The sequence below is a fragment of the Colletotrichum fioriniae genome (genome assembly GCF_027942845.1).
Source record: "Colletotrichum fioriniae strain IMI 355084 chromosome Unknown scaffold_16, whole genome shotgun sequence".
Lineage (NCBI taxonomy): Eukaryota > Fungi > Ascomycota > Sordariomycetes > Glomerellales > Glomerellaceae > Colletotrichum > Colletotrichum fioriniae.
In genome coordinates this window covers 692,935-713,236 of record NW_027076852.1, presented here as the reverse complement: position 1 = coordinate 713,236, position 20,302 = coordinate 692,935, and the positions used below count along the sequence as shown (strand labels likewise).

Genomic DNA, 20,302 nt, shown 5'->3' with positions numbered 1-20,302 from the left:
GCACTGCGGGCAGAGAGCTCTCGCTGCCAAGAGACTTGGGAATTCTTGTCTCGGGCGCGATAGTCTGACTTGTCGTAAAGTGATAAGGTGGCAGTCGAGTGGTGAAATTTCGCCATGCCTTTTGGCGCGCCTGTCCGACTCGGCATACCTCAGCAGCGCCGTGACCGGTCCAATTTCCCATCCCGCCGTGCCAATTGCCATAAGTCTCCTGTCCTCCACCAAGCTTCTGGGCAGCGCGGGAAGAAGTCTCAAGAAACATCAACTTCGTCACTTCGTGATGTGGGAGATTGGCGTTTAGTCATGGATCGCATGGGTTGGTGGTACAGAAAGGATCATCAAAGTTCTGGGCGGGCACTTTTGGCGGCGCAAACGGCCCCTGCGCCCTTGGAAGACCGTAGAGGACTGTGACACACCCCATCCATCTCATCCCATGGGCGCCTTATCTCCTTTCCATCCTGTTCTGTTGGCTGTCATCGAGGAACAATGCGCCCTGCAACCGTCGTGCAGCTCTGCTCCATCTCAGCGCGTACGGGTACCGAGACATTTGCTTTTTTCGCCTGTTTGCAGCAACGGTTCACTCAACGACGCGGGCGTTCGAGACTGAGCTGTCAAAAGTGAGACCGAGACCGAAAGGCTCATCGCTGTGTCTCTCCTTCTTCTCATCTTCATTGCTGGAATTGCAAGATAGCGTGGGCTCGTGAAATGCCACGGCAAAGAAATTGATGAAAAGCAACCATCACGCAGGTAAGTTTCCATCTATCGATACCAAGTCGCTGCCGAGTGAGAAAAGTAAAGAGATGAAATCAACAAAGAGCAAAGAGCAAAGGTTCCCCAGAAACTCTCGTCTAGATTTCCAGGGTCCAATCCAGGGGGTTTGGGGGAGGATGATAGGCACTGGGCATCCGCGCAATCCCTCATTTCCTTTTCCCAAACCTTGCAAAGCTGCTCCGAATTGCTGCTCAAAAGGCTGGCTCAATGATCTATCACGCCAGCCAACAGTGACTGTGCACGCCCAGACACCAAGGAAACATGAGGTATGGCTGGCTTTCTTGGCATGCCAAGCCATCGCGGCAAACCGCGACTCAGGTCATTTCACTCTCACTCAGTGAGTCTGAAGGCTCCTTCACTCACTCACTCAGACCTGTTCGCCTCATTCAAACTTCAATATCGCCTTTACCCGTGCCAGCGCTGATCATCTTGACCGCTTGGCACGGCACGGCAAGCAGGCCACGCCAGGAAAATGACGAGCTTGAAGCCAGTCCCCAGAAGGTGGTATGAGATTGAGGATCATCTCGATAAACTTCAACCACCAAGCCCGCGGGCGCGCTCACCTGATCATTCTCATAGTCTGCGATACCCCACGAGTAAGACATAGTGACTCAGCTTTTCTCCAGCTGATATTCCGGGGGATCGTCGTCGGTTGCTCGACGTCGTCCAAGGACTAGAACGACCAAATGTCCAATACTGAGAGCGATCTGCGGCTGGGCCCGTACGACGGTGCCCAGTAGCTCCGACGAACTTTGAAAGCGTGAAAGCGGTCTCGAACTCTCGATTCGTGCCGGGCAGTCTTGGTGTTTTACTATACAGGTGCACACTATTTGATGCCACGGCTGGGCTTCTTCTTGACCGAACCACAATCAGTCATGCATGGTTCTTGACAATCTCATCAATCGGCGCGGGCGGCCTGCCTTGGTGTTTTCTTGGTGCCAAAACCGCCCTCCTCGGGATCGCATGGTACCGGTTACGCAGCACTACGTCGCTTGCCTTGCCCAGAGCATTGGCGGTGCTTCGGCCAAGGCTGCTCGTCCCACGCAAGGGAAAGGGGGAAAGGGGCGATGGAACAACTGGGAATACCAATGCTGGGCACGCACGCACGCACGCACCGCAAGCACGCAGTAATCGTCGCGGCCGAGTCGGCCATATTGGCGGCTTGGCATTTCTGTGGAGGGGCAGCGCAGTCCTTTTTCACTTTTCACTTTTTCTGATTTATTTATTCTCTTGGCGGTGCTCATGTCTTGGCATCGCAGTGAACGTGCCGAGTCGGAGATTTCCGTACCTCATTGCCGGTACTTCCCCAGGTCCAAAAGTGATTCATTCTTCACTCTTTGAAACAATGCATCTGCGGCTCAATTGCCGACGCTGAAAATCTTGGTAACGGCATCGATATCTGGTGTGCAAACTTACTTACAGTATGGTCGTTGGTACTGGTCTAGGTGGGATATCTCACTGTGAAATATCCAAGAATCATTTCCCCAGAATTTTCGGGTTCCACCACTTCTTGGGCGTTTGGAGGTCACGCGGTTAGCAACGGCATTGGCAGCAGACTGCTTTCTGACTTGATATTGCTTCAATAAGATGGCAGGGGATGGGTCGACTAAGTAATACATCGTAAACCATGATACAATGCGGGTAGCTATGCTTTCTCCAGAAACTCACAATCAGAGTACTGTCTTCCTGCCAGTACGGGCGACGTGTCTGTTGGATAAAATCTTGTGGGAAATAAACAGGAAATCTTTTGGTTGGTCGATATTTGGGATTTGGAATGATCAATGAGGCGTGAAAATATCATTTCAACTCGCTCAAATGCTCTTCTAGCTATCTGTACATCATTCGGGCAATGATCTCATCGACACGCATCTGCAATGTTGCCTTGTGAATCTCCTCGACGGCGCCTCCAGATACCCTACCGGGACTAGGTTCCAAGGGCAAGCTGGCCTGTCCAACACGCCGTCTGAGAACGAAGACTTGGAAGAACTGTCGGATGCTAGGCGCGCATGCCGCGAAAACTCCGACACCTATCTCAATTCTTGACCACGTAGAAATTAGTAGCGAGTTCACTAGTACTATCCGGCCGTGTCAGTAGAGGCGAAATGCCAGGCATTGGACTTGACAGAGGCTTACCTGTAAAGTTGTATGTTCCTCGATGGGCGTCGGCGAGGAGTCTCAGTCTAAGTGAGCTGGCCGCCGTGAGACTACGATGAGGGAGAAAGTTGTTAGGCATTCCTGTGATTGGGTGAGGGTCAATCTTGATTCTTGAAGATGACTTACAAGAGACCTAGGCTGAACATGGCCATCAGACTGGACTTCTTTTCCCATTTCAGATTCAGACTTTGTATCTGCATCAGGGGCAGCGCAAGCATCCAGATGTCTAGTCCAAACTGGATGAACCCATGAGCTATTCCAATGTCGACGATGTTCATGCATGTTTCCTGGCTTTGAGAGTCTTGTCTCCAAATCGTTCAAGTAAGGTGAACGGGGTTATATTGAAAGATGCCGAGGATTTGAATTAGTTAGTGATTTGATCGGCGGTCAAAGACCACACGTTTTGACCAGTGCCGTTTCTGCCCTCTGTGGTGGAGGATTAGCCTTTAGGAATATTCCTGTAATCTGAAAGACTCTTCTATGAAGCAAGTGTAAATCGACCTACCATAGACATTGATCGGTACGAAAGCTATTAGAAATGCGTATATTCCGTCAGCTGTTTGCCGTTCAAATGTCGTGATCAATTTCAAACTCACGTATGCCCCCATGATCATCCAATTATCCGGTCCCCATGCAGAGACGCCAGCAGCCTTGACTGCCACTCGCATCAAGATTGACAGAGAAGCCAACACAAAAAAACCCCGCTAATATTAATACTTGTATTGAAACATAATCACTGGCTTCTAGAAGTCCACATGCTGCCCAAGTATAGTTCTGGGTGGCTATTGAGACCTGGTTAACTCCTAGCTCACACCACCGCAGGGGACGTGAAGTCTTTCGTACTTACCCAAGGCATCGGCTGGCAAGCAGTTAATCGTAACGCAAGCATCCATGAAACTCATGTATGCCGTGCCATTACATAGACATGGGTGGTTTGCCGTGAGACAGGACGAGATGCTCAAGCCTTGAATGAGGCATGGTTGCTGCCGTTGGGTATCCTGTTAGTCACAGGATCAGGCGCTTCGGGTTTAGGAAGATACCATGGCAGCATGCGTAGCGAATGCATCGCAATCAACGATACTATCTCGTGGGACTAAAGCTCGGCCTAAACGAACCTCGTTTGCCAAGCAAGACACAAGGGCCCAACGGATTACTCGCAGGTTTAACCGGCCAAGAATATCGTTTTTTGTCGGGTTGACATGCGGCTTGAAGTACGATGAGTGTAATTGACGGGCGATTTGGCTTGAAGCCGGTGACTATAGTCACGTTGTCGCGGCTAGCGACTTGTTTGATGCGTCGATCGCCTACACTCTCTAGCCTGACCTTGGACATATCTCATAAAGCTGACATGCGCGGCGGGCTACACTCTCACCATTCTCTGAAATAAACCAATATTGAGGGACCGGAGTGAGTTCGGCGTTGTCGATTTGAAGCGCAGGGCCATGATTTCTGTTTTCGGTCGGCATGTTTTCATTGTATTTTTGCCATGTGGACATGTCCGGATTAGCGATATGCCGATGACCCTGTCGTCTTGACTCTCTCGATCAAAGAGGACTCGAAAGTAGGGTTCGACTAGGGATCAAACTACAGAGTAATACTGAGCATCAGCCTAGTAGTCACCATGTTGTCGATTATCCTTGCTGTCTTCAGGGTTCCGTCTCGGATTGCTCTGGGCTATGACCCGCTTTCCCCGAGTCTGCCCATCGGACCCGGTCCCCAATCTCCGGCCGATTCAAACTTAGAATCGGTTCTCCGGCTGTGGCCTTTAAAGATCTTTGAGTCCAATCGTCTAGAAGCCAATTTTCCGGGTCTTTTTACATGAGGCGACTTATGTTCCCTTCTTCCATTGCCAAAAAGAAGAAGGCCATTGCCAAGGCTCCAGCCCAGTCGCCTTTGTCGCCCCAATTCGCAACGATCATCTGAGAACATTGTTAACCAAAGCTCTACGGATACGTTGGGTTCACTTTCTAACTATTAGTATACACGTAAAGCAGGTCAGACCTTTTGGTCGCGACGAGGTCAATAGTAATAAATTATCTATTAGGTATATAGAAGGGAGGAAGTTCGTGGGCAAAGCCCGCGATCCCTTTATAAGTATAAGTAGGTAGAAGGGTCCGTTAGTACGGGCCCCGACTGCCTACTTAACCACCTACTTACCTACCTACCCAAATCCACCTTTTCTGCCTTCGTAATCCAACACCAACAAATACCATACTCATCTTTAATAATTGCCGTGCCCCGGCCAAAAATCATTGCTTCTTATGGCTCAATTCGTTGGCCTACTCTCTTCCTCACCACAACATCGACGAGAAACAAGCCCCAGAGAAACATTGACGTCAGCCAACCGGCCCAGCTGCCGTAAAGTCTTGGGAGGGACCAGAGCTGACGCACGCAGTGGAGTCGACGGTCCAGCACTGCCGCAAGGCGCAACGATGGATCCCTGAGAATTGTCTTGTCAGCAACTGACAACAAACTCCGGGGGCCCTGTTTTCTCCAACTTTAACGCGTCCCGTCCCGTCCGTTGTGCTAAAGACGCGCTGTCTCCAACTGCCCCTCACACCATCTCAGTTCATCTCATCTCGTCCCATCTCATCGGCCGATAGATTCATACGAGTATCGAAGCTTTCCAAAGTTTTGTCCAGGCTAAAGCCTCCTAAAGACAAGCCATTCACTCGCCTTCCATGGGATCCTGCTGCTCGACATCCGACGACTCGTCACAGCACGAACTACAACAAGCACGCCCCGCCCAGCCGTCCCAAAATCAGAACAACATGCCGCCGCCGCGCGACCACATCGTCACACTCGAGAAGAAATGGGGCTACCACGCCATTGACGGGTATGAACTGAACAACAATACCTGGGGCCTCGAGAGCGCGACGTCGGGCTCGCAGCGCACGCACTACGACGGCCCTAGCCCGCCCGGCGCGTCGGGTGCCCAAGGCATCTCATGGTCGACGGACTGGGAGTGGCAGGGCGGCGAGCACAACGTCAAATCGTACGTCTACGGCGCGAGGCAGTTCCAGCGCCGGCTTTTGAGCGAGATCCAGGCGCTGCCAACGGAGGCCGAGTGGCATTACAGCACGTGGGATGTGAGGGCCAATGTGGCGTATGATATCTTTACGGACCCCGATAAAGACCATGCCAACAGCAGCGGAGAGTTTGAGGTCATGATCTGGTGAGTTTCATGATTGACATGTGAGTGTAGTCAACACGCTGATAAGTGTTTCGTCTAGGCTGGCAAAGTTGGGCGGCGTGTGGCCCATCAGTGAGTCCAAGGCGCCCATCGCACATGTCGAGATCTGCGGGCATCAATGGGAGGTTCACTTTGGTTATAACCACGGCGGCGCGATGAAGGTGTACAGCTTCTTGCCCGTCAACGGCCCGATTCAGCACTTCAACGCCGACGTCAAGCAGTTTTTCAACTTCTTGAGCCACCAGTTCCAGTTCCCCCAACACAACCAATACATGCTTGGTAAGCTGCTCATCCAATTGACCTGTCTATCCCAGCTAACACAATGGCCAGTCTACCAGCTCGGTACCGAGGCCTTCACTGGCGGTCCTGCACAATTTGTTGTGCCCAAGTTTATTGCCGATGTCATCTAGGTATAGGTACCAAGACACGGCCCATGATCTTTGCTGCTTCATGATAACAAAGAGAATCCGTCACTAGCCGAGCATCCCTTGAGGGAAGGCGCTCATTGCTTCTATAAGCACTCTATAGTAGTAATACACATATAATACATGATGAGAAAAGATTATTTACCGCCGCCTTCAAGGGTATCACGCAACACAATGGTCAACGCCAGCAGTCACCAATAGCTTAGCGTACTGCTGGTGCAAGAAGATTCCGGGTCCAACGAGTGGAACACCTTTACCGTCGCTCACTCCATTGAGGAGTATCGACTTGAGCTTGAAGCTGACGACTCGGGCCTGTCGGTCGACGTCTGCAACTAGAGTTATGATGCTGTCCAACTCGCGTGGGCCATCAGGGGCTACTGTGGGGGACAGCCCGCCCCGCAGCAGAATGCTGCTTGGAGACTTTTCGACAACAATGAAGTCATCAGCAAAGGTTGTGCCTGTTTGAGTCAGCGAGGGGAACATTGAATTATGAGTGAGAGACATGGCCAATATCCGCAATGAGACGTACCGACTGGATAAGTGCTCTTCAACAGCTCCTCTTTCTCCCAGAGGTCCCTTGCATTCGAGTCATCTTTACGGGCCATCTCCATGATTTTCCGTTGAATGTTGAATGCTTGTGTATCAAAGTCAGCTTCTTCTCATTTCGCCCTCACCGCTCAAGATAAATGCTTACCATATCGTCCCCAAACACCAGCAGAATACGTCTCCACAAGTTTTGAGCCCCCACTAAGCGCGTCCTCGACAAGATCTGGCCGCAAATTGTCAAATGACACCGTGCGGTAACAGCAGTCGTGAAAGACGGGATTATTCTTTGGATTGACGTTTTTGAGAAGGGAGTGTTTGAACAGGAGGTCGTTGGCCGGGGTAAAGTTGTCGTCGAACGCGCACTGACGCGTCCAAAGGTGAAAACCAGCGGCGCCCGTGATGGCGGTACCTGCGGCGAACTTGGAGAAGGTTGCTAACCTGGCCTTTGAGAAGAAGGAAGCCATCACGACGCGATTCAATCTGGATTTGGAATGAATGAAGCTGATTGGACAATGGGAAACATGCAAGATGAACAAGATGGATGGGAGGGGGGGCTGCAAAATGGGGATCGTGACATTAAAGCCAACTCCTACGATCCAGGTACGCGGTAGAAATCCAGAACCATTTCTCCGGGTCGATCCGTCCCATAACCCCGGAGAACAATTCTCTTCAAGTTTGGATCGGACTTCTTACCTCATTTTCAAGGGTTCTCGCGCCTTCGGCTTTCGGAATTCGGATCTGCCCAAGGGGGACACTTTTCTCTCACTGTTCACTAAACCAGAAGAGCGCCATTCTGCCGACGGGAGACCCACTCGGGCTCCGAGTCCGCCGGGGTTTCCGAGGGCGCCGAATGTTACCGGCGGATGTCGAATGACGCCGAACGATCGGACCCATCAAATAATCAGATCTACCGCCTTATCGTATGGAAACTTCACAATAGAAGAGCCGCATTCTCTATATTTCAAAGTTGTCAAGTGTGGGTCTCTGGCTTCAATTGTCGCAATTCTTCCACAGCCGTACAGCCAGTCTTGCTAATGACAAGTAACCACACAATGTCCCTTACTTGAAAGTTCGGGGGCCCAAGGGCGAATCACATCCTAACGAGAATTAAAACAGAGACTCAACATGCATCCAATGCTTTGTGTAACTTGGCTACAATCACAACTCTTGCGCCGGTGTTTCGTCAAACGTCCATGTCTGAGGCTGATTGCCAGCGCTGTTTGCCAGCCGATTAACAACCAGTCACATGTACTCGTGTGGCTCACAACTTAGTCTCAGATTCGGAATCAATCGAATCGGCATGAGTATGCAAAGATGACATTTCCCGTGAAATGGTGAGATGAGCTATTTAAGCAAGGACCGTCAACAATGTTCACGGCGCCTGTATATTGCTATGTTGTCATCAAACCAAGAAGTCATTGCAATTTCAACCGATATTACACTTATCAGAAACCAATAAAACTCCGATACGGAACTCAAACACTTCGAAGATTCTCACAAATTGACTAGAAAACAGTCTGCCCAGGATGCCTGGCTATGCGACGATCTGCCCGAGATGCGGTAGTCCCTCATTCAAGCGGGGCATTTGCGAGCATTGTGGCAAGACTGGACCACCAGATAACTTACCAAGTAGTGAAGGTTCAAGTCCATGGTTCCTTTGATACTTCTGATCACTTTCGTTAGAATATCATAAGTGATGGGACCAGAATAGGCTTAGCCGTGATGGCGAGTTGGTGGACATCGTGATCGCAGTAGAGAGTGATTAGAGGAAGGTAATCTATTGCGGAGGATAGCCCGGCGGCCCTAGCTTTCCCAGTCAGTATTAGATGCAATAGAACGACAAGCACTTACTAATAATTATGAGCAACTGTGTTCTTCGTGCTTGATCAGAGTGACAGAGATTGAGCTATCGAGAGTTTGGCATAAAGCGTTAAGACCGCCCAGGAGGCACGGCTATGCAAATTGACCCGATGCCTATACAAGCCGTGGAAGTCCATGAACTTATGGTTTCGATGATTGTCTAGGCTGGCGAAGATGTATACTTGTATCTTTGATAATTCAGGCGTTGACCACATGATTCGCACTTTTCATCCCTGGTCCGCCATGCCTTCGCATGTTCTCACCATATCTGCATAGTACTTTTTCATAGGCTGTGAATCTGCATGCTGACATGCAATGCTGCCCAGCACAAGCGGGGATGCACCACGTCACACGTGCATCGTCACGAGACAGTCAGCCGTGTGAGAGACCTTTCGGCTCACCAAAGTCATACTGAGGCTGTCGGAAAGCATGAAACTCCATATCAAGTCAAAACAACTGTTATTGCGAATCTACTCAACAGCATGCTTCGTAAAGGTGGACAGAACCGCCGTCTTACAACTTGATACAAGATGGAGGCCGACCAGTTGGCCGTCAGCCTCGACAATTTAAGGGCCATCGCCGATGCCACCTTTCGAATAACCTTCAGCTTTACCAAAAGCGACAGCAAGTTAAACTCAGAGGTCCGGGCCGTTGCCAACGAAATACAAGACATCGCGGGCTTGTTGCATCGACTTTCTCTGTTAGCATCAGGACTTGACGAGATTGAGGACCAAGATTCGGACAGCAATGCTGCCCCGCCCCCACTGACCTCATTTCGCACCACTTTAGAACAACTAGGGGGATCGCTAAGGAGGCGAAAAAACGGATCGGACGACGACGAATGCGAACAGAAAAGGTGCGCCGATGTCAAGTGGCCATTTACGAGGGCCTGGACAATCGATCTCTTGAATGAGCTGAGCGAGCACAAGAAGACAATTGCAGAAGGATTGAATGGAGAATCAATCGAGCATCTGGTACAGTTACTGTCAAAACGGAAGTCTGTGGCAACCATACGTGACGAAGACTGGATATCGGAAGTTTTCAGCGACTTTTTCCCATCCCCTAGCTATTCCCAAGGCGTCTACATGGTTCTTAATACTTTTCTACGCGTCCGAGAAGAGTCATACATCATGGTACAAGATCGATACAAACACTTGTCAATACAGTCGAGCTTTTTCCAAGAAGAAGAGTTCGAAAATTGGCTTGGTAAGGGAGGATCACACCTTCTCTTCACGGCTCCTCCGGGCGGGGGAAGAACCGCCTTCACCGGCGCACTAGCACGGGAAACCTTCCGGCGACGCCGTGCACGAACTGTTGTTGTACCCATCTACTTTGAGCTTCTAGGTAGATACGCCTCGGATACGGACCTACTTGGCACCATCGTTGCTCAGATCGCGCGCCAAAATCAGGGTGCGTTTGAAGTTCTACGCCGATATCGTCAGGATCTAGGTGGCAAACCGACATGGGCAACAAACGGATCGACCGTGGAAGGACTGAAAGTCGTTCTTTGGCAAATTTCAACTTTCTTTGAACATGTCTTGGTCATTGTTGACTGCTCAAGGGTTAAAGGACTTGGCATCATGCCGATGATTGCGTCCTTGATCAAGACTTCCAAAGAATCCGCACCAAACTTCAGTCTGGCAGTGGTTTATCAAGACCTCAAGTCCGTTCGAGAGTCTTTAGATGAATCCGTCACTAAATGTGACATTACACCATCCGTGGGCATCTTGCAGGCTTTCGCTGCCACCGAGGTAGCAAGACGAGTCAGGACCGGGGCTCTGCGGTTTGAACGGACAGCGATAAAGGACGCTACGATCCGCAAACTCAGCGTTGGTGGCGACCATATGTAAGCCAACGAAACTCTCACGAAATGGGTAAGGCTAATAAGTAAGACAGCTTCTGGAAGATCGCATATCAACTTGACCACCTCTGTGCCTTGCAGTCCCACTCTGAGCAGGTTGAGTTTCTGGAGAAGCTCCCATGCTCGTTACACGACACCTATCGTTTAACGTTGGAAGGATTCCAGAAAAGGACGCCAGAATCTCGAAGCTTGATACTAAGGGCTCTACAACTAATGGAATGTTCACATCACGAACTGAGTGCCCCAGAGTTCTGCCAAGCCCTTTCAGTTTCAGGCATTTCCGGGCTGGATCCTGAGATGTTGGAGTATCCGGAGGTGGACGAATCAGAGATTCTCCGACAATGCAGTCCCATGATCAAAAAATCGCTGGATGGCACAAAATTCGTGTTTACGCACGACTCGATTGAAAGGTTTCTTAGAAAAATCGACCCATCCAGCGATTTGGCTGCATACCGTATCACAAATATCAGAACGAATCGGCTTCTCACTACCTGCGCACTCAGATTCCTGACTTTAGGTCATTTCGCCCGACTTCCAAGCTTATCGTTGTCAGAAGCGGATTTCATACGGACCAGGAATGAGAGATACCCCTTTTATAGGTTCGCCGCATTGACTTGGCACAAAATTGCTGCCAGACATTGGCAGGACCCGGAGTTGGTCGTAGAAGCAATGGCACTTTTCGATCCCAAACAGACAACAAATTTCAAGGCTTGGTGTCTTGAAGTATGTCGTCAGTACAGAATAAACAGGTCCTGTAACAATTGGAGAGGTCGAAAAGACAAAGGCGTAATTAAGAGACCGGCATCTGTTTGCTCAGAAACTACGGAAGTCAACTCTTCCGCTGCAACATGGTCGAATAAAGATTTAGGAGATAGTACTTCAGATACCCCGCCTCATCTGGGATCATCATCCTCCGCGAGTCCACCCCAGAGGAAGAAGATGTCCAAGCGATCTTGGGCAGCCGGTCAGACAAGGCGCCTTGCACGTGTACTAAGGCGAGGCGACTTTACCCCGTTACACATGGCTGCTCTCCTGGGTATCGATGCCGTTTGCTTGGAGTTAATTCGAATCGGAGAAAATCTCGATCGGCCAAGCAAGATAGGGACCCCTTTGCAGTGTGCAATTGGAGGTACTTTACTCATCGGTCAACACGAAATCCCGATATTCAGATTCCCTAGGGCATGGCTTGACCGACCACGTAAGAGCACCATTGAGCTGCTGATCAGTGCGGGAGCGGATTGTACACGAGGTTTGCCCAGCCAGACATACCCTTGGAGCACTGTTGGTGCTTTGGCCCTGAAATCCTCGGAATGGGCTAGGGATTTCCAAATCTTCGCGGTCGTCGTTAAAGGCGGTGCCCAGCTACACGATGACGCTGTCGTTGTGTTCCGGTCGATCTGCCGCAGATGGTCCAAGCAGAAAGACTCGGAGGCCAAGGAGCATATTCAGGCCATCTTGGAAATCTTAGATGGAATGGTTGAAAAGAAAGAGGGCGAATCGTTGGCTTATCTCAAAGCTTTCCAGAAGGCGGTTTCGGAAACCACTGACATTGACATACCACTGCCTATCTCGCAAGGCATCTCCGATGACATGCTTGTCCAACAGATGTGGAAATCAATCGACGAAGACAACTTGAAAGCGATCGAGGATCAGTATCAAAGCAACACAAGAATCGAGGACCTCCTGAAAGGCGACATCTTGACGAAACTGCTCGACTTCGCTGTCGCATGCTCAGCTGTCAACTGCTTGGACCACTTGCTCACAAATTACATGGCCGAAAACGGCCCACATGATTGGAAAGGCAAAGCTGTGCTTTATTGCGTCGAAGATGGAAAGCAAGAAGTCCTCTTATGCTTATTGAAGAATGGTGCCCAAACCATGAGAGCCAATGCGAGAGGAAGCACCATTTGGCATCTAGCAGCTGCCAAAGCTACCTCATCTAGGATTCTCAAAGTCTTACTTGAAAATAGCGACGAGGCAGAACGAAAAGATTCCTTGAGAATGTTGAATGAGAGTGGCCGTACAGTGCTTGCCAAAGCGCTTGTCAGCAGACAGTACTCAAACGCCTCTATCATCCTCAAACACTGCGGAAAAGATCGTGCGTGCCTGAAGAGTAGACATCCATCACTACCTCACCTTGTGGCAGGTATTCAGGATAGCTTCTTACTTAAAGAGTTGTACGACTGCGAAATGTTTCGATTTGTGGCTAATGATACACCTCTCAATTATTTCCATGTAGAAGACTCGGCAAGTGTGGAAGCAACTCGCCAACTCCTGGAAATGTTTCCCTACCCTTGTTCCGATAAGCCTCCAACGCCCTTGAGGGTATACCTGTCGAAACCCGACTTGAACATCTACAAGAAAGAACTTGTAACACTTCTTGTCCAGAAAGAGCTGTCTGCCGCACCTAGCGTCAACGGTATTCATACCTGGCAGTACTTCTGCAAAAGCGTGTGGGGTTATTTCAGAAGAGCATCAGAAGCTGAGGCCTGGGAAGTTGTCGAACTTGTAAAGCTCATGGTCCATCTCGGTTGCATGAGCGATTATGAGAAAGCTAGAGAAACATCTGGGCTGGTAGAGATCGTTTCTCTCTTTGATGTCGAGTGGATGTTGACTGCGTTTACACCTGACAACGACGCTGTACTTGCGACTGAAGAGATATTCGGCATTGTTTATGACACAACGGCCTTACCTCATTACTACAAAAGTAGTGGTATGGATATCAAGGTCATCAAGTGGACTATTGCTCACAATTCCTGGCACCTGTTTCGTCGTCTTATCCACATGGATATTGATGTTCATAAGAGGGACAAGAGAGCAAACTTGTTAGAGTACGTGTGCTCTCACGGTACCGAATTCAACGGTCATAGGATGCTCGTGAATCTTTTGGAACGGGCTGAGAAAGATCGTCTGGACGAGCTGAATCCCGACGAAGACCTTGGTCTCCTACACCTACTAGGAATGCCATATGGCAAGGAGGACTTATCTTCAGATAATAGTCCCTTGTTCAGTCCTAGTTTTATCCCGATGGAAACCTTCAGTCTGCCACAAGGTCCACCTTACCCTTTGCGTTTAGGACCGGGGGGATTCGCGGCATTGAGAATACCACGCGACAACCCAAAGTTTAGCCTACTCCAACGACTGCTTGACGAGTATATGGACTGCCAGCTGCTCAGCAAAAGGGGTAGCTTTTCAGCTCTGAGTACGCACATAAGATACTGTCATCTTGACACGGCACGGCTTCTACTTCTACGCGGATCATCAGAGATTCTATCTACTCCTGACAAGTTTGGGTGGACTCCTGTAGCGTGGGCATGCGCGCATGGCTACACGGACTTCATCGACCAGATGGTTGCATTCCCCTGCTCTAAATCCATTTGGAACTTCCAGGTTGAGGCGACGTTGGGTGTCGAAGCAGCTCCTTCGTTTACGAAGCCCTACCGCGGCCTCTGCGCTCTGCACCTCGCGGTACTTGCCTCGGCACAGACTGTGTCGTTTCTGCTGGATCGCGGCTTTGCCTCGGACCTTGATATTACTGATGCACAATTACATACCCCTTTACACCTTGCCACAATGTTCGGGCAACTGGAAACTATCAAAGAACTTGTTTCTCGGGGATCAAATATCAATGCCAAGGACTGTGACGGATGGACCCCCTTACACTTCGCAATCAATCTCAACAAGAGAGACACCGTTGAGCTCCTTCTGGAGCTCGGCGCAGCCCATATGGAAACGAAAAAAGGAGAGACGCCGCTCGACTTCGCGATGCCCAAGGAACAATACTATATTCAACGAGTTAAAAGGTCCATCCAAGAAAACTTGAAGACTGACGCGGATATTCACTGTGACAAGCAGTGGCTGTCTTCTCTCTCTCAATCCATGGAAAAGGCCATCATTGACGGCGATACTAAAATTTGTAGAAATCTTCTCAGGGAAGGCTGCCCGGTGGACATCAAGATGAGATCTTGCCATACTTGCACAGCTCTCATTTTCGCGTTGTCACGTAATGAGATGTCTGCGAACATCGTCGACACTCTTGTGGAGCACGGAGCAAGTTTTCGGGGAACTACCTGTGCCAGCCATACGTGCGGAAATTTCAAGCGATACGGAATCCGCCATTTCAACGACTACACTTCAGACAACTCCTTATCTTCCTCATCATCTGATAGTGATGATGAAAAAAAGTACCGGCAGCTTGCCTGGCCATCGTTTGGGTCTACCAGTCTTGACATGCTCATGTGGGAGGACGATTTGTTCGAGAAAATTTCGACATGGCTATGCTCCGTTCCGGAGAAAGACATGATCTGGCTCATTGACAATTCCATAGCCGTCCATGTAGCTGTGGATCGCGGCAGCGTCAGAGCTCTTCGAGTTCTCTTATCTCACGCGGCTAGGATCGGCAATGGCAGTCACAGAGACTTGGCTCATGAGCTTGTGAACAGGGCTGGATGGCGTTCTGGACCCAACGTAGCTTCGCCTCTTCAGGACGCAGTCGATGCTTGTAACCTGGAGCTTGTCCGCCTTCTCCTCGAATATGGAGCAGAAGTTGACAGGCAAACCATTATGAGGGGAACCGCACTTCACCAAGCTGCGAACCAGAAAAGCATCGAGCTTGCACGACTTCTTTTGGAGCACGGGGCCTCGCTTGCAATCAGAGATTATTATCGCGGATTTACCCCTCTGGAAGAAGCAGTCCAATCTTGCAACACCAAGATGGTGAACCTCTTGTTAGAGCATGGGGCATATGTCAGATATTCACAACACGCTGACACATCCTTGGTGTGTGGATCGACGGAAACTGCAGTTCTGATGCTAAAATCAGGCATCCCTCTTCAAACGATAGGAAGGTATGGCGCACCCCTCTGGGCGCCGGCGTGTCTCAAAAGCCGGCTTGCGACTTTCATCTTCAACTCCGATTGTGGTCATTCAATCGCATCTGAAATGACTGCACCAAAGCTTTGGAAGATTCTATCCTACGTCTACTACATTGAAGAGCGGGGTCGTTTCCTGGGTTTTCTTCGTTTGCTGTATCGCCGAAGTGGACACGGATCCATACGAGACATGGCTGAGTGTGATGGAAAAGACACTGAAAGATCATATGGTGTGTTGTGCCTATTAGCTGATCTCGGACTTGTTGAAGAGGCCAAGTTGCTGCTAGGATTGGGCTGCAACATTGAGTTCGAGGGAGGTTCGACTGGCACTGCGCTAATGGCAGCAGCTCATGGGGGTCGGCTAGACGTAGTTAAAATGCTCGTCTATGCAGGAGCACGGATATGTTACGAGAAGGATGAATCAGGCAGGAGTGCGGTTGCGGCAGCTCAGGATTTCCCGGAAATCGTAAGCTGGCTGTTGGTTGGAAGATTTACGGAGCAGGCGAAAATTGAGGTGGCCCCGCCTGGCTGGCTGACGGACCAACAAAGTGAGATTCGCCCCTGGAGCGGTTATCGTCTTGGCAAGTTCTCTCTGTCAGGAAGATACGCTCGGCACTGGGGAGATTCGAGCTTGAGGTGGTTGTCGTGTTTGGAAAAGGCGCGAAGGAACTTACGGGGACAAGTTGTCATATCAAGGTCATGGGACAGGGAAGACTGCTAGGAAACGAATAACTATAGGTAAATGACTTTTCTAGGATTAAAATTCGTCACATGCTAGGATTCGTCTGCATTGCATCATGCAGTGCTCCCAACTCAATGTGGTTAGAGCATCAACAATGGAAAAGACCTTCGCCCGGATTAACCGACTGGTACACAAGTACGCACGACACCGGCAGCAGACAAAGACAGAAAAAACTGCGGTAAATTTTCCGAGGCTGTAGCCAGTGCGCGTTTAGTCATTTGTCCAAACGTGATAAGACCGTAAGTCCGGTCCAGGGGACTGTACGTCCATACTTCCAACGACTAATATCATGCAGGTCGGGAAGAAGGAACCAATCTGGCCCGCTCGATCCTGGCAAACTTTTAAACTGCCGTAAATAAGAGCGTGATTCCGCCTTTCTGAGACGGTGTTCAGATTGTGACCATCTTTCATTCTTGAGATCAAGTGGTGAATCGTCATCCAGATGGGCAGCATATTCTCCAAGACTACGCCCAAGGCACCAGCAACAGTGGCTACGGACACAATCATCCCCTTGAACACCAATGATGATACTACCTTCAATAGGGGCATTGTCATGGGTTTCATGATGCGCTTTGACAACGTCTTGAACCCAGAAAAGCTGCACTCGTCACTTAAGAAGCTGCTAGGCCGTGAGGGATGGCGAAAGCTTGGTGCCAGAATAAGACTGAACGTAAGCTCCCATCTCAAGCATTTAAATGTGTGCCGAGACAGCTGCTCACATATATAACAGTCTCAGAACAAGCTTGAGTACCATGTCCCTCAGCTATACAATGCGGAAAGACCAGCTATTGCGTACTCGCACCAGAGGCACGACTGCAGCATCAAACATCATCCGCTTGCTTCGCGGCTACCGAAAGCAACCTCAAGCCCAGCAGTTATAGGGACTCCACCAGAAAAGTTCCAGGATTTGATGCGAAGATCAGATGGCCCCAAGTCGATGCAAGACTACATCTATCGCGATGAACCTCAGCTGAGTCTGCACATCGTCTCCTTCGATGACGCGACGCTTGTCAGTTTGACATGGCTGCACACTTTATGGGATGGGATCGGAAGGCATGAACTTCTGACTGCGTGGACTGCCATTCTCGAGGGTCGCGACGATGATGTCAAAGTCTTCCACGGGTTTGACACAGATCCCCTGGAAGAGCTGGGAAAGAACCCTACAGAGCCATTTGTTCTAGCTGAGCAGCGCCTTTCAGTCTGGGGACTGGTCCGACTCGTTCTGTGGTACATTTGGGACATCCTCCGTCATCCTTTTGAAGAATCGCGCATTGCTTGTATACCGGCAGTGTACATCGAAAAACTCAAGAAAAAGGTCAACCAAGAGTTAAGTGAACAGAGTACCGGCCCAGACAAATTATTCGCCAGCGAGGGAGACATCGTTACCGCCGTTATCGGCCGCCTATGGTCGCAACATCTGCCTACAAACACCAACAAACCGATTGTCCTCGGAAACGTCATCAATATACGTCGTGCGCTCGCTCAGGACATTCTTCCAGAGAAGACCGCTTTCATATCAAACGCCACATCCCTGATCATAACTACCATCACCGCAGAGGACCTCTGGACAAAGCCGCTGAGCTACACAGCTGCCGCGGTACGACGATCCATTCAAGAGCAAGGGACTCGAGCGCAAATTGAAGCTCGCAAAGCCCTAGAAGAAAAACATTTTGCAGCTTTGTTTGGTGACAAGAACATGCATCAGATTTTACTCTCAAACTGGGGCAAAGCCAAATTCTTCGAAATAGACTTCTCTTCCGCCGTCGTCGAGCCTCACTTAGCCTCTGTTGCTGAACCGCACAAACTTGGAAGCCCCTCGCTGATTCTCAATGCGAACTATGTGAGGGGCTTCTCACTTAGATTTGCGGGTCCGATAATGGGGAAGGACTTAGATGGCAATATTTGGTGGGGTGGTAATTTGCGGAAAGGTCTTTGGGACAGAATTGCGCAAACCTTGGAAGATCAGGGTTGGTATTTGGTAACCAAGTAGTTTGCATTACTCTATCTACACCACGTCAATACGGCAGATCTACCTTTTGTCTATATCTAGGTAGCTGGCTTGTTGAGGTCTAGTCATGTCTGCTCGTGGGTTCGCATTCGTTTCGTACCCAATTTACATCATTATTTTCCCAATAGTAGTTTCAGGCCCTTCAAGGCTTGCTCGTTAGCCGTGAACAGAATGCCACCGGCCAAAATCGTTCGTCCAAGTCGCATGACCGTTCCCCTCCAAAGGCCCTTGACTCCATCTTCGACCATGATCGCTCGAAACGACTCCATTGTGCCCACGGCTTTGGCCTGTTGAGCCTTTGTCTTGATCGTATCAAAGGGTTGCGTCGCTACGGTCGTGACTGTGCCAGCAAGCGCGCCATTGGCAAAGCTCATGATCGGACCCTCAGGGCTGATTCCCTTGCTACGCTCGAAGTCTTTGATGATACTGTAGCTGCCGAGGCGAAACCCTGTGGTGCCAATTTGTTTCAGAGTTGTGGTGATGTAGCCGCGCCAGAGAGCCTTCAGAACTCCTTGTTCTCGCGTCAGGGTTTTGATGCAATCCATTGCGCCCGTGAATCGCCGCGTTGTCTTGGCATCGTCGATGAGCGCTGTCTTGATGCGCTCGCTCGGTGTGACAATGATCGTGCTGCTGACGATCCCAGCTACCATTCCTGACGCAATACTTTGCATGGGTCCTAGCGTATGCGTCTTCTTGTCTTCGAATACGGAGCGAATGCTGTCGAACGCGACGAACCTCACCGCGTCCTTCCCGATAGACCCCACGATCATCGTGCTGCATCCCTTGTAAAGCGCCGGCAACCCCTCGTCGCGCGCAACGCGCAGGACTATCGCAAAGGGGTTTCTTGTCCCTTTCTGGTGTCCATAGAGTTGTACTCGCGTCTTGGCGAACTCAAATGGATACGTGCAGGCGGCTTCTACACCGCCGGCGATGCCTCCCGCGGCGAGTGAGAGTAGCGGCGATGCCTTGCCGTCCGCCGGAGCGACCATCGCGACCCCAGATCTGCCCCTGGGACGTGTTGATCCTAGACTTTTTGTCGAAATGAGCGTTCGTAATCCGTAAAAGAATCAAGATAGAAGTAAGCCGGTGGTCGTAATCTTTGGGCTCGACGTCGGGGAAATATTTCAAGATGATTTATGAGGGTCGCAATGATCGGCCCGGCCCGGTGTTCGCCTCGGTTAATTGTCGGCCTCGTGGAGACGCTTATCGCCGGATGCTCATCGAGTCCTTAGCGGCGATTCAATACCGCACACCAGAGACTCCGGACTCATTTTTCAAGTTGTTAATACACCCGATGCGACTTACATACCACAGACTTCGTCATTGACAATGTTAGAACGACCAGCAGTGATATGCAACTTGTCGGCTTATTATGACCTTCTTCCCATAAGTCTCGATTTCAGATGACATATGGGTATTTCTAAGAATTAGTAGGGAACGCCTTGTTAATCGCATAAATCTCACAAGTGGCTTGATTCATTGCGAAGTGTCGGACTTCATAGTATCTTGCCATTCTATCACTAGATAAGGAAGTCCGGATATGGGATCTCAATTCTCATTGCAACTATACGATCGTCAATGTTTGCGCCTCTGCCCCCTCAAACCACGATGACTCTCCTCGATCATGAAATGAGCCAACGCGATGGAACAAAGATGGAGATCTTTCCATCAATACCAAGCCCCTGACATTCTTGCCCATTTGTTCCGGGAGCCACTCACTTTCGATGCCAAGAAAATACAAAGGCTTCTGACTCTGCAACACCTCATGCTGTTCCTGGCTGTGTGGGTCGGCATCAAGAAACAAGTACCCGACCCATTCGTTCTTATAATTGAGCCATCTAACACCATCATAATCTCTACCATGACTGCCTGCA

The 20,302-nt window shown here is 50.1% G+C and overlaps 5 protein-coding genes across 5 annotated transcripts; 2 read left to right on the top strand and 3 right to left on the bottom strand.

The window, feature by feature from the left end:
- Positions 1-2,595: 2,595 nt before the first annotated feature.
- On the bottom strand, positions 2,596-3,200 carry N0V96_011047 (uncharacterized protein; the record flags this gene model as incomplete). The annotated part of the gene is made up of 3 exons (XM_053198628.1): positions 2,596-2,795; positions 2,902-2,972; positions 3,049-3,200. 3 exons carry the CDS (start codon positions 3,198-3,200, stop codon positions 2,596-2,598), a joined length of 423 nt encoding a protein of 140 aa, XP_053043939.1.
- A 2,493-nt stretch (positions 3,201-5,693) lies between these two features.
- On the top strand, positions 5,694-6,525 carry N0V96_011046 (uncharacterized protein; the record flags this gene model as incomplete). The annotated part of the gene is made up of 3 exons (XM_053198627.1): positions 5,694-6,097; positions 6,156-6,394; positions 6,446-6,525. The coding sequence occupies 3 exons, from the start codon at positions 5,694-5,696 to the stop codon at positions 6,523-6,525; spliced, it is 723 nt and encodes a 240-aa protein (XP_053043938.1).
- Positions 6,526-6,702: 177 nt separating this feature from the next.
- N0V96_011045 (uncharacterized protein) lies at positions 6,703-7,550 on the bottom strand (the record flags this gene model as incomplete). Its single annotated transcript, XM_053198626.2, has 3 exons — positions 6,703-6,998; positions 7,070-7,174; positions 7,235-7,550. 3 exons carry the CDS (start codon positions 7,548-7,550, stop codon positions 6,703-6,705), a joined length of 717 nt encoding a protein of 238 aa, XP_053043937.2.
- A 9,312-nt stretch (positions 7,551-16,862) lies between these two features.
- N0V96_011044 (uncharacterized protein) lies at positions 16,863-18,078 on the top strand (the record flags this gene model as incomplete). Its single annotated transcript, XM_065759141.1, has 3 exons — positions 16,863-17,090; positions 17,151-18,017; positions 18,064-18,078. The coding sequence occupies 3 exons, from the start codon at positions 16,863-16,865 to the stop codon at positions 18,076-18,078; spliced, it is 1,110 nt and encodes a 369-aa protein (XP_065612239.1).
- Positions 18,079-18,541: 463 nt separating this feature from the next.
- N0V96_011043 (uncharacterized protein) lies at positions 18,542-19,417 on the bottom strand (the record flags this gene model as incomplete). Its single annotated transcript, XM_053198624.1, has 1 exon — positions 18,542-19,417. One exon carries the CDS (start codon positions 19,415-19,417, stop codon positions 18,542-18,544), a length of 876 nt encoding a protein of 291 aa, XP_053043935.1.
- Positions 19,418-20,302: the final 885 nt, after the last annotated feature.